Source organism: Candoia aspera, chromosome 18, assembly GCF_035149785.1.
Source record: "Candoia aspera isolate rCanAsp1 chromosome 18, rCanAsp1.hap2, whole genome shotgun sequence".
Lineage (NCBI taxonomy): Eukaryota > Metazoa > Chordata > Lepidosauria > Squamata > Boidae > Candoia > Candoia aspera.
The window spans coordinates 27,491-40,484 of NC_086170.1; the positions used below are offsets into that span (position 1 = coordinate 27,491).

A 12,994-nucleotide genomic window follows, 5' to 3' on the forward strand; every position below is an offset into this window, starting at 1 on the left:
AATCTCCATTCTTATGCAGGGGAGAACCTGCTCTTCCCAAAACTGCAGCCAAATTAGGGTTTTTAGTAAGAGAAAAGGGTTAAACATGCGGGGGGGAGGGTTTGGTTACATTCACAGTAGTTAGCCAAATCCACTTCTTTCTCTTCACTCCTCCCGGGATGCCCGTTGTGTGTGCACACGTCTGTGTATGCACGCTCGGGCCGTCCAACCAAGACAGGGAGGGTGTTTGAAAGAGTCGCACTTCCAGGATGACTTGCTGTCTCAAGGTTTGAAACTCCCAGGAATTCTTGCCCAGAAGTAGGACATGGGGGAGCAGATCAGGGTCCCTGGGGAAACGCCTTTAGCAGGACCAACCCGGGGTGAGCTTTTGGGTCCCCCGGCACTCGGCCCCAGGCAAAGCTTTATCCCGCAAAAAAGCTGGCCCCATACACAACCAGGCATTCAGAGCTGTAATGGAAGCCAGGCCCAGGAGCAAGCAGGGCATGGATGCTCGCAGCGCGCAGGGCAAAGGGTTCCCTGCTGGTCCTGGAGACCCAGACCGACTGCAGAGGCCCCCTGGGACACCCCCTTCCCCTGGAGCAGGGAGCTTTCCAAAGGCAGCCTAATTCGCATCATGTCGGTTGGCCCCCTCCAATCAAAGAGCGCCCAGCTATGGGGGGTGAAGATTGTGTTTGAAGAACAATCCACAGTATAATTCTCTTCCTTCTGTAAATGAAGCTTGGGGATCCCTCTGCAGGCCCACACAGAGGGCCCTCTTGCGTTCATCTGATCAACTCTCCTCTCCTCAAACATGTGTTTGCTCAGCAGGACAGGCTGCTCCTCTTGGCACAGAGGCGGCCCGGGTTCAACCCCACCCCCTCTCCAACATCCAGACAGGTCTGCCTGGGGTGTTTGCACTTCTGAGCCCTCCATGGCTTCTTGCTGGGGAGGGGCGTGAAGACCTTTTGCATCCCCAGGAATTAGCCAGTTTTTCATCATCTTAAGGCCACAATGGGGGAGACAGTAGTGCAATTCCTAAAATGGGAGTTTTGAAATGTAAAGAAAAAGCACCAAGACAGAGTCTGGCTCGTTTGGCCTACCTTCCTTATGCCCTGCAGCCCAGATTGGGGGGGGGGGGCTGACATCCAGTAATTCCCAACCACAGCAATGGTTCGCCCCCCCTTAAGCACTCAAAAAACATTTGCCTCCATCTCTTTGCCAACACATGCAAAATCCTTTGCCTGCAAGAATAGCCAAAGCTGCATTTGAAACACGTGCAACGCAAACTCATTTTATTCTAGGAACTGGGTCAGGAGTCCCTCAGCAGAGAAATGGGACTCAAAAAAAAAAAAAAAATACACACACACTCAGGGTCAAACGCACAAAGTGTTGATAAATGGAGGGCAAGTGAACTCCACGCAGCTCTAGAAACATGATCCTGGGGAGTTCTCCAACAGGAAACTTTCAAAGATGAATTGGTCTCTCTTTCTCTCTTTCACACACACACACACACACACACACACACACACACACACACACACTGCAATTACCCGTAAGACCCTTCATTTTGGCATTTTATCAAAGTTGCAGCCAGCCATTCAGTTCCAAAGTCACGGCTGAGGGTATCTCTGAACAACACTGTTTGGCTTTGTCTGTCTGTGCAAAGGGCTACAGCCAGTCCCCCCCCCCGAAACCCACTCCCCATTTAATGCAGCAATGCTCAGAAAGGCTTGTTCCTAAGGCGGGCCTGGAAGCGGCCCGAGAGAGAGGGCATCGCCCCTCAACTGTTGTACAAAGGCACCACCCTGGCGATTGGCTGCCTGCAAATCGGGCAGCGGGGGGGCCTGGGGAGGGCCTCGTAGCACTTGGTGCAGGAGCACATGTGCCCGCACTCGAGGAAGACGCAGGAGCGGCTGTTGCTCAGGCAGACAACGCACGTGCTGGCCGCGTCCCCCCCCGCAGCGAGGCTCTCCTGCATCTGGCGCAGGCGCTGCCTTTCCTGGCGCCACCGGTACTGTTTGCGCAAGAGGAAGAGGAGGAGGACGCAGCTGGCCAGCCCGCAGAGGGCCGTCAGGGCCTTCCAGAGCCGGACGCTCGATTCCTGCCGCTGAAGCAGAGCGTCGAAACTCAGGCTGCTGAGGTAGTAGCGCATGCCCTGCTTGGGCGGCTGCAGCTTGATGGTGCCGCTGTCCAGGACCAGCTCCCCGACCCCCGTGAGCGCCGCCCCGACCTTCAGCATCTCCTCCGTCTCCTGGATGCCTTTGGGCCGCTCGCCGCTGATGTAGTGGCCGATCACGTCGGTGAAGGACTGCACGGAGGGGTGGAACTTCTCATAGACCGTCTCCAGGCTCAGCTCAGCGGCATCGAGAGGCTTCAGCACCCTCACGGCAACATCGGGGGCCCCCCCGCTCTCCTGGGGCACCAGATCAAAAGTGACTGTGTTCGTTCTCTGGTGGATGATCTTTTCGTGGTCATTCCTGGGGAAATTTCATCCGGGGACAGAATCAAAAACACCGTCCGTTAGCTGCAACAAACTTTAGAGCCTCTTTTGCTCTTTCCTTGCCTTTCTCCTTTTCTGTCGTACTGTACTATACACATGTGGCAAACTGAATGCCTTTAAAAAAAAGTCCTCCTCTTAGTCTCTAGAAACCTTGCTCTTGGACTACAGCTCCCATCATCCCTGAACGCCTGGAGCTGATGGTTTAAAGAAGGGATGTATGCCATCCAAAGCGGGATAGACACTCCAGATCTGCAGAGGATGAGCCTGTTTTTTCACTCAGCAGCACCTCATAGAAGCTGTGCTTTGTCCCAGCCTCGCCCAAGAGCCTGGCGCCGGGCCCCAAGTTTCAGACCTGAACACCTCACACCACGAGAGAAGAGCAAGAACAAGGAATGCTGCTGGACTCAAAAGTCAGGAACTGGCAAAATTTACTGTGGCAGACCTTACTGCGATCTGAAATCTATTTCATTAGGTATAAGAACACACAGGCGTCACAGAAACATTCAGAATGCAGTTGAACACCAATAAATTAAAAAAAAACAGTCTGTGGACAATGTGAAATGTATATTAAACTCTTATCAGGGAACTGATAAAAAAGAGAAACACTGAGATATTTCAGTACTTAACGGAGGGCACAACACTTAGAATTTAAGCAAGGAATGATAAACTGAACGTTGTGGTCGTTTACATACAGTGCCCTTTTGAAGAAACTTCCTCTGAATATTTTTATAGTTCTCATGACCGTAAATAAATAAATTAGCCTCTGAAAATGACAGATTGGTGCATGGCTCCCACAGCACCTGCAAATAACACCTGTGAACCTGCAAAACTTACTCTCTCAAAAATAAAACAACGGAATGTCACAAAATCTTCTCATGTGGTATCTTACAAGATTTCAGGCTACAATGCAAATTCACACTGATGTTGTGGTTCTCAGCCAAAGCTGCACAGGAACTAGAATACACTAAGACTGAAATTTCACGAGACTTTGGGTAGCTATTTTTAAACTACAGACTTGAAAATGCTGCTAACCGTGGATTTGGACCAAAAAGCAAGGCCAACCAACTTTTACAAGAAATAAAATCATTCCCCCAGCTTGCCCATGGAAGTCACTCCCTTGCTCTCTGTTCGTTTCCAAAATGATGTGCGGAAGGACTTACCAGAGGTGTGTGGTTCGGTTCCACACCATCTTGTGCTCTTGAAGGGTCAGCCTCTGAACCACCCCCTTGCAGCTGTCCACAAATTGGCTGTTGAGAGTTTCCTTCACGGAGCGCACGACACCTTATCAGACAGGGAAAGCGGGGCAGCGATCAATAACTGGAAAGAGATACCCACGTACGGAAGCAAGCAAGAAGAATGATGGATGGATCGCACACCAGTCATGTAGTGTGGCCTAACTGCCCTCCAGATGTGTGAACCAACTTCCAGAATTCTCAGGCAGGGGGACACTGCTAATATCACTGAGAGTTGAAGCCCCCACATCTGGAGGTGGGCACCCGGGATGGGGAATGACCAGCAACCTCAAGCATCGGCAGACCCATTTTGTGAATGTTTGACGTGGCATCCCTTGTGAAAGATGGAGCAGACTAGGAGCCCACCAGGAAGGGGGAACACAGATCTGCCCTTGACAACCCCCACAGGGACACCCTTGCCTACCTTCTATCACCGCATAGGGGACGCATTTCCCCGGTGCTTCCATGAGGACGTTCTTCAAATCCTGATCTATGGTGACTTTTTTAGCACCCTGGGGAAGCAAGGGGAAAAACAAACTTCGTAAGAGCAACTGTTGAATCACTGACTTCACAGACAGAGATTATTTAGGTTTTCAGGCATCCACCAACCACACTTCTCTGGCAAAGGAAGAGGCAGAATAAACCATGAAAATCAGCCACAGAATGGTAACTACTAGTGAAAACAATAAACAGCGGAGGGTATGTCAAAATAGATCCCCACCCCCAAGAAGACCCCCCTCTTTACAGCCATCCACCTAATGCATTTGGGAAGATGACTTCTGAGCATGAACAAAACACCCAGAGTGGGAGATGTGGACTTCCTCCCACTTCCGACAGGCACCACAGATACAAATGAATGCTGGCACAGATTCAAGCAGGGCAGATACGACAAAAACAAACACACAGATCTCAAAAGCCATCTCAGCCCACGTTCTAAACAGCGACTGACCTTCAGGCTGTCCACAACTTTTGACTTGTGCCTGTAAATGGCATAGAGAATTGCAGTCACAGCTGAACTGGTGGCCAGAAGGATAACTTGACCAGTTGAAGGGTGGCTGGCGGAATCCATGGTTGCAACTCGAGGGTAGCTTCCCTGCAATGGGAAAAAAGAAGTCTAAATTCAGCTTCCCTTGTTCTACCACTGTTCATGTATGTTGCCTTGTCCCATCCACCTTCCTTAGCAGGGTGCAGTCCAATACACGACCGATCCCAAACTACCAGTAATGCCAAAGATATTTCTGGAATGGGCAGAGGGGGATACCCAAAGGTCCTTTGCTCTCCCCAACTACGAATCTCCCTGCTTCCACCTCAGGGGTTCTTATTCCCCAGCCAGCTGCAACGGTCCAGCCTGGCCTCTGATAGTTTTGCAGCGCAGTGCCAGGTTTTATAGCAAAGGCAATGGTTTTGCCACCTTGCTTGGGATGGGAAAGGCAATAGTTCTTCCTGGGGGTGGCTGGCGCTGTAGTGCCCTTCCTATTGAATGAGAGCTTTTTATATTTATCTATTTATAATGATGGTTTGTACTGTAATTTATGTTTTATGGTTTTAATTGTTTATTTTATTGTAAACCGCCCAGAGTCCCCCTTTTGGGGGAGATAGAAATTTGAACTATAAATAAATGGGCATTTCAGAGAGCCAAAATCTTGGCGCATCCGAGGAAGGGGCAGGAAAAGGACGGGGACTCGCTTCAAAGCAATGCAACCTTTTGCATAAGAGGCAGCTTTCAGCCTCCTGCAAGGCCCCAGGGCCGTGGGCGATGGGAACTGTAGTCCTACCCACCCTCAGAGCCACTCCAAAGGGCAGCATTGGTGCGTCTGACCAGGATGAATTCCCCCACCCCGGCCCCCATTTTCGCCCTGCCCTCCCCAGCCGGGCAAGGGGGTGCCTGGGCTCAAACGAGCATTAAAGAAAACCAACTGGGTTTATCTGTTATTTTTGAGACCGATACGGCCGCCCCACACAAACCACGGGCCTCTGGGGGGCGCGCAGCACAAAAAAGCAGCGCCCCCACAATAAGAAAAACCCACAAAGACAAAATAGGGACACGGAACGTCAAATGGCGACCGGCGCATCACTGGGACAGGACCGAGGCCCGTTTCGCGCCGCCCGGCCAGGCTCCCTGGGCCCGCAACCCACCAATTCCCCCAATCCGGGCCCGACAGGGATCAGGCAGGCCGCCTCCCCCGCCACGAGGCCCCGCCGGCACGGCCAGCCGGCGGAGGGCGCGCCATCCCCGCTCCGGTGGCGAGGGGTTCCACAGGCTGACCCCCCGGGGCCTCCGCGCCCGCCAATTTCGGGGCGCCCGAGAACAGGCCCGGCGCGACGCCAAGGGAGCCCGCTGTCTCCATAGCAACACGCGGGAAGGCGAGCGCCGCGCGCGCCCCCCACCTGCACCCGCGCCCTCCGCCAGGCCACTTCCGGGAAGGAGCGGCGCCCTCCGCCCTCGTCGACGCTTAATGACGCCAGGAGTCGCGCGGAAGGGCTCTTGACATAGAGAAGGCGGACGAGGGGCTAGAGGGACCCGGAAGCGGAACGTCCGGCCGCCTTCATGGCGCCGATGCGGGCCCGCAGAGCTTGGAAAGGCTAGAGGCAACGCGGCTTTCTTGGGAGAGCTTCCGGGCGCCCTCTCGGCCCGTTCCTGCCGCCTATCAGAGAACACTGGCCTACTCTGCAAGGCTGTTGGAACTCTTGCCCTTCCGAGGCTTTTAAGGGGAACGTGGGAGGCAGGGCTAACCGGCAGGGGGCTCCTCCCAGCTACTTTCTCTTTCTCCTTTGCCCTACAAGCTGAAGGTGGCCCTTCCTCCTCTCTGGGCGGGTCTCCTGCCTGCCCCGGCTGACCTTGCAGGGCTGGCGTCCTTTTTCGCTCCCACCAGCAGTCCTGCCTAACAGACCGCAGGGGCACCAGCGAGCTTTTGCATGTCCCCAAATCCCCATTTTTATGCACCTTGAGATCCACGTTGGGAGGCAAAATGGAGGACCACGTCCTGCCTTCTCACTGCCCCCGAATGACCCACAAGCCGCCGACGTGGTTCGCACATAGCCCCTCCACCAGCAGAAAGCCCCTCCGAGTCAAAGGCACAGCAGCCTTCCCTGATCTGGTATCCTCCAGATGCGGGGGACTCCCATTCCCACCATCCCCAGCTGATGCCATGCTGGTGGGGGGCTATGGGAGTTGAAGTCGAGCCCCCAGACTGGGGAAGATGGCTGCTGAGGAGGGAAGCGATTCTAGAGCATTGCAGGGAAGCCCTGTGGAACTCAAGGGGAGCAGCTAACTAGGGCGGGAATTCATTAGCACTAGGATGGGAGACCACCAGGAAATCTCAGGATTGTAAGTTGAAAAAAACATCCTGCAAAAGGGCAAACCACAGCGTTCCTTCTTCTCAGCTTCTTCTTGAATTATGGTAGCCCCCACCCCCGTTTGAATAAACAGCTTTTCCCTTCTCCCCCCAAAGTATGCATTGAGCATGGAGGTCAGCAGGATCCATCAACACGCTTGCTCCCCACACTTTAAATTTCTGCCTGAGTTTTCCCTTAAGCAGCTTAGGAGACTCCTTCACCGAAAGACAAATAGAGCATAATGTAAAGGATAAATAATAGTTTATTGTACACGCACACACCACACTCAGGCTGCCAATCCTTGACTGAGGTTTGGGGAAACTGAAGCACAAGTCTCTGTTTACAACCCCCCCACCCCCCACCCCAATGAACATTGCTCCTGCAGCTGCAGGGAGATCAGAGCCCCCCTCAGGACTTGGGGCTGGGAAAACATTTGGGGGTCAGCTCTTTGCACAAAACAGCGGGGTAATGCCGGAGTTTGAGGCTGTAGCTTGAAGCTTCATGTTTGAAGCACAAGCTGGCATGCTTGTCACACTCGCACGCTAAGGTGGCACAGAGCGACCCGTTCTTGTACTCTGCAGACCGGAGGAGAGAGCGTCTGGGCACCCCTGGCTCCAGGGGGTGACCCATCCCAAATCCTTCCCCTCCCTGGAGCTTCCGCCAGATCGTTTTAGATCTGCCTGGCCACTGTGCAAATATGGCAACCTGGGACAGCCCCCCACCCGACTCACTGCAGAGCACGTTGTTGTTGATAATCAGGTATCTGTAGTGATCGATGAAAGGGTGGCAGCCTTCGTGATGCAAGTCTTCGTAACAGCAGTCATGTTTATAGCAACACCTTGAGGAGGGAGGCACAAGTCAGGGTTGGAGAGGAAAAAGCACAGTGGCAGGAACAGTTCTCTTCCTGCCCAGAAACTCCTTCAAAGCCCTTTTCCTTCCCAGCACAAACTGCATGGTAACCTTTTAAACCTGAAAGACGCTCTATCGTTACTCCATGCGTTCTTCAAATATCCAGCAACGAGCCAGAGTTGGCATTAAAACTGGGCAAGAGAGGAGCAACAGCAAAGGCAGAACAGCAAGGAGACCCCACCAACTTGGGGCTCGGGGCGCTTGACCTTTGCCCCCATCCCAAATGGAGTTTCCAAAACGCAACGACCGGTGAAAATCCGGCTCGCTCCCTCCTTTCTGGCTGCGTTCACAAAGGACCACCATAAACCCACATTCCAAGAATATGCCATGCCCAAATGAGCTGGCTGCCTTCCGGCTCACCACGATGGCTGGATTCAGCCTGCCAAGGAAAGGGCTGGGTCCCTATGTGCCAACCTGCGTTTAAGCCTAGTCTAACTGGTTGTGCGAACGTGGCCTGGAGAGGAGACAAATGGCTGAAGAAACATTGGGCAAGGTGGAAGGGGAGATGGGGCCTTTCTGCAGCGACCACCCTTCTTTAGACACAATCTCCCTGCATGGCTGTGAAGACCGTCCCCGTAAATTTTAGTCTCCAAAATCACTTTTTTCTAGTCTGTTTCTCTCAAGACGATGACACACAACACAGTGACCAAGCAGGGAAATTCTCAGGGAAATTGGCCAGAATTCTTACACTGACATCTTAGAAATATGTGGGTGAGCGATGCCCTTCTCCCCTCCCTGGTGGCCAACACTGCAGAGCAAATGATGCTTGGGAAAAGACAGACAGACATTCATTCATTCATTCATTCATTCATTTATTTTCTATCCCGCCTTAATTTTTTTTATATAAATAACTCAAGGCAGCGAACATACCTAATACTCCTTCCTCCTCCTATTTACCCCACAACAACCACCCTGTGAGGTGGGTTGGACTGAAATAGAGGGACTGGCCCAAAGTGTCTGGGTGCCAGGAAGACTGCAGGGTGAGGAAGGGAGGGAGACCCCCACAGGGGGCACGTTTGGTCTCCTTGAGACAATAAAGTAAGCCACGTCAAAGAGTCAAAGAGGAGGGAAGCCAGGGTCAGGAAAAGCCAGGGGTGGTGGTGGTCGTGGGGGGCCGTCCTAGGAAGCCAGCACTCACATGTCCGTGCGGTCCCTCGGCTTCCCTCGCCCCCCCTTGCCGCAGTAGCACCCGTAGCCGTTGAAATAGATGAGGGCGTTTTTCTGTGTCACCCATTGGATCATCAGCTTAAAATTGAGGAGGCTGCCAGCGCTGAAGGCCAGAACTGAAAGAGAAGGAACAGCAGGCACCGCTGGCATCGCCCAGCTCAGGAGGATGCCCAAAGGGACATCCCCACCCCCACCCCCACGTCCAACGTCAACCGCTCTGCTCCTAGTTCAGAACGGACGGACTGGGCTCCCTGGATCGAGGCTTTGGTGGCTCAGCCCGCAGGGTTATGTTTGATGCTCTGGACAAATCAAGAAAACAGGTTAATTCCATCGGATTTGTCCAAAACGCAGGTTAATTCTCTCTGGTCCTGAGGAGGTCCCAAGAGGCAGCCGATGTGACTTTTCCTGCTGGACGGCTCCCCGTCCTCACTCCCTGGACACTAAGAAAAGGCCTCGCCAGGCCGGAGCCTCCCTCCCTGTCCTGTAGTCCAGCTTGCTTGCGGAGACGAGGCCGAATTTGCCATAGCTAAAGAGGACAAAAAGCCAGGAATCTTGCCTAAAAGATCCCTTTGGGGAGGTAGATGAGCAGGAAGCAAGACGTTAAGGAGACAAAGGAAAAAACATCCCCTGAACCAGACAGAGGAAGTTGGGCCTGAGCACAGGGAAAAACCCCAATCGCAGCTAATCAGCAAGGACTTTGGGGGATAGAAGGGGTCCCAAAGCCTGCCCCCTCCTGGAGTTGTCTTTGGGTCCAGACTTGGCGGCTTCGCACCCTCTGGATGAGTGAGTGAGTGTGTGTGTGAGAGAGAAAGAGCAAAGGTATGCTTCAAGCCGTAAAGCTTTGCCGCTCCTTCAAATTCACTGGGTCTCCGCGTGTTCCAAAGAAGCTGGGGTGCCTCCGTGTTGGAAGTGATTTTGTGCACCCCAAATGACTTCCTGGCTGTTGACCAGGGCTGTGTGTCTTGTCTGCTCAAGCCGCACCTCTCTGGAAAACCCAGGTAGAAAGCAAGGCGGTCAACAAATTCCATGGACCTCGACAGGCTGCAGGTGTGAGCGAGTGAGCATAAGCCAAACCTTGGAGCACGTGCAACGCTGGAGCCACGTCTCCTGCACCATCACTCCACCACTGGAGATGTGGGAGATTTCATTTCCTGCTGCTTTTTTAAAGCCAGGCTTGGATGGATTTTTCTGGGCGTATTTGGTGGATGGTTTGCTTCAAAATGCAATGAAGCCTAATTAAATAAACGGCAAGTTCTGCTTTTGTTTTCAAAGGGAAGGCCCGGAGGAGAAGCCGTTTAGCATCCTCAAATGCAAGCAGAAATCGTGAACTGAAAAAAGGCGGGGGGGAAGAAGAGAAGGAGAAGTGAAAAGGTAAACATTCAAGAATTTTAAAAAAGCCTGGATGAGCCAGGGAGAAGCAAACCTGTTTTCAGCAGGAGGGTGTCAGGGATAAAGAGAAGGGAAAGGGACCCTGGGATCTGCCGGCACTTACCACTCACCCCCAGGACCACGGCCACATGAGACAGCCTCATCTCTGGCAGCCTCTGCAGGGAGAGACGGTTGTGCAATGAAAACAGGGTGCATGCAGAAACACCCACGCCCCGCTGAGCATCGCACCCCAATCCCTTCACCAACTGAACGAGGGTGGTGGAAAACAGAAAAGGCGTCATGCTTCCCTGAAGATCCTCGGGGACCCTACAGATCCACGGGGAGGTTGCCAAGGGCGCTGCTGAGGGCTGTTGGCAACTAAGAGGAGAAGCTGGACAGTTGGCCCAACCTTGGGGAAAGGGCCCTGCTTCCCTGTTCATGTTTTCTGGGCGCTTTTCAAAAGTGCGCCACGGGAAGTTTGGCACAGGTCAACCCAAGTTTCACCAGCTTCCCAGAGGGAATGGCTTGGAAGGATTTGGTGAGCCCTCAGCCCGGTGGTGGCCAGTTGTTCATTACTAGCCCGATTCCTGAAAGAAAGTGGGCTACCCCCTGCCATTTATTATGATAACGTTCATCAGAGCTTCCTTTTTCAGGAGCAGTCTACCTCTCAATGTAATCCAAGTGATTCCCAACACATTACAGTTTGGTATTCTTTCTTTTTTTTTTGGTTGCCCTTCCATTAAGAATTTTGTTAGGCCTGATTTCTGGCAAAGGGATAATGTAAAATGGAACTGTCACTGAATGGCAAAACACTATTCCAGATTGCTGGATCGAGCCTTAAATTAGAGGCTTCTTTGTGGCAACTTCTGCTTTACTTTGCTGTCTCTTTAACCATCTCTGGTTAATATCGTACATTCTAGCATCTTCATTACTAATCTTTGCTGGGGGCGTTGCTGAAATACTAATTACCTCCCTGTTTTTCTTTCGTTTCATTTCTTAATTGCGACAGAGGTCTACTGTATTTCCAAGATTAGGGAAGAAAAAGAAAGAAGAACATGGGAAAATCTCTCTCACACACATGCAACACTTTGGAAACAAGAACAGTTAGTCGGTTTAAAGCCTTGTTGGCTGCAAAATCTAGCAGAAACTGCAGGGAGGAAGCTGCTAAGAAACCGAGGGCGCAAAGGGACTTTCACGGAAGGGGGTTTCTCCTCTTCTCCCCACTCCCCCTTGCAGAATGAGCCTCATGAGGAACAAGGGAGCAACAAAGCAGACAGGAATTTGGACAGGAGCCGGCAAGAGCCGGCCACTGATTTTAGCCCTTCTCCTGCAAATGGCTCAGCTGGGCCATACCTCATCTCAGGAATGACGGGGCCTGCCCTTAGCCGGTCATCTCCCAGCTACTTCCTCTGCTGCACACAGCAGCAGGGGAGACCCTCAGCAAGGCCCAAAGCCAAGGGCAGGTGGGCTGTCCAAAAGGGAGGCTGAGCGACTCTCTGTCACTGGACGGAATGGCTCCAGGTTTCTTCTGGAAGGCAACGGGATTATGATGCTTGGAGCCTTGGAACGCTTGTGGGGAGAAAAGGGGAAGCAGAGGCTTAATGGCCAGTGCTCCTCAGATGGCCCTACTCTGGAGAAAACAGCCAGCGTGGAAGAGAAGATGGCCACAGAGAGACCAGACCTGGAGCAGGGAGGGGCTCACCGACCATGCAGGGTCTTCGTGAAGCAGAGCCAAGAAACTGACCAATGGAGAACTTGTTTTGCAACCTGGAACTTCCTTCCAAGTTCTGCTTCAGTCACCTCCTGATGACTTTTCATCTTTCTTGAGAAGTAGCCACCCCTGCCCCCAACTTTGCTGGGAATGGGAGGGCCCAAAGTCCCAAGGGCAAACGTTCACCCTGTCACTTCCTCCCAGTGGGGCTTCAAAGGGGCATGCAGAGGCCGAACCTGAAGTCATGATGTTGGGGACACTCGACAAGCAGAACGTCAGCTTCTGGATTCCTGGAAGGGCAGGACGGCTCTCGAGCCCTCTATAAACACGTTCAGGGAGCCTCTTGCACTTGAGAATCCTGCTCTGTTGCTCTGCAGGAAGAGGTAAGATTGGGGACGGAGGCAGGGAGGGACACCAACATCCCGTGGCTGCTTCCCAGAAGTGCCTTCTGATTGTCTTCCTTCTGCAAGGCAGGAGCAAATTAAACGCACTGAGCAAACTCCTAAATTGCGAGGTCTCTGTCCATGCACAGAATACAGCTTCCCTGTTTACTATCTGTCTTTCACCTCTGGCTTCACATGTGCTGGACAAAAGAAGCTGTGGGTTCCGGGCTCAGGATTATTATGGGATACAGTTTGGGGAGCCCACGGACAGGTGTGGTTCGCACAAGGTGCTTCCCCAGATCAAGTCAAGTCCTAGCAGGTGCATTCAGGCCTTGCCCCCGTGTCGAGAGAGGACACCAAAATTGCCCATCAGAAAGAAAAGCTGATGGAGCAGCTTCACAAGCATGTT

General features: G+C 52.7%; 2 protein-coding genes across 2 annotated transcripts; both read right to left on the reverse strand.

The window, feature by feature from the left end:
- Positions 1–1,540: 1,540 nt before the first annotated feature.
- MUL1 (mitochondrial E3 ubiquitin protein ligase 1) lies at positions 1,541–6,154 on the reverse strand. The gene is made up of 5 exons (XM_063317459.1): positions 6,100–6,154; positions 4,661–4,804; positions 4,136–4,223; positions 3,640–3,760; positions 1,541–2,456 (listed from the first exon to the last, which is right to left on the reverse strand). Exons 2-5 carry the CDS (start codon positions 4,778–4,780, stop codon positions 1,760–1,762), a joined length of 1,026 nt encoding a protein of 341 aa, XP_063173529.1. The 5' UTR covers positions 4,781–4,804; positions 6,100–6,154; the 3' UTR covers positions 1,541–1,759.
- A 1,269-nt stretch (positions 6,155–7,423) lies between these two features.
- LOC134507134 (basic phospholipase A2 PLA-B-like) lies at positions 7,424–11,906 on the reverse strand. The gene is made up of 5 exons (XM_063317616.1): positions 11,845–11,906; positions 10,616–10,667; positions 9,095–9,239; positions 7,779–7,885; positions 7,424–7,622 (listed from the first exon to the last, which is right to left on the reverse strand). Exons 2-5 carry the CDS (start codon positions 10,653–10,655, stop codon positions 7,456–7,458), a joined length of 459 nt encoding a protein of 152 aa, XP_063173686.1. The 5' UTR covers positions 10,656–10,667; positions 11,845–11,906; the 3' UTR covers positions 7,424–7,455.
- Positions 11,907–12,994: the final 1,088 nt, after the last annotated feature.

Bases quoted from the DNA above. Each gene is read 5' to 3' on its own strand.
- MUL1 (XM_063317459.1), bottom strand. From the start codon at position 4,780: ATGGATTCCGCCAGCCACCCTTCAACTGGTCAAGTTATCCTTCTGGCC. The intron at 4,224-4,660 runs GTCAGTCGCTGT...TTGCTTCCCCAG, and splicing joins AAGTTGTGGACAGCCTGAAG to GGTGCTAAAAAAGTCACCAT. The intron at 3,761-4,135 runs GTAGGCAAGGGT...CTGTCTGATAAG, and splicing joins CCCCTATGCGGTGATAGAAG to GTGTCGTGCGCTCCGTGAAG.
- LOC134507134 (XM_063317616.1), bottom strand. From the start codon at position 10,655: ATGAGGCTGTCTCATGTGGCCGTGGTCCTGGGGGTGAGTG. The intron at 7,886-9,094 runs GTGAGTGCTGGC...TCCCTCCTCAAG, and splicing joins CCGAGGGACCGCACGGACAT to GTGTTGCTATAAACATGACT. The intron at 7,623-7,778 runs GTGAGTCGGGTG...TCCGGTCTGCAG, and splicing joins CAACAACAACGTGCTCTGCA to AGTACAAGAACGGGTCGCTC.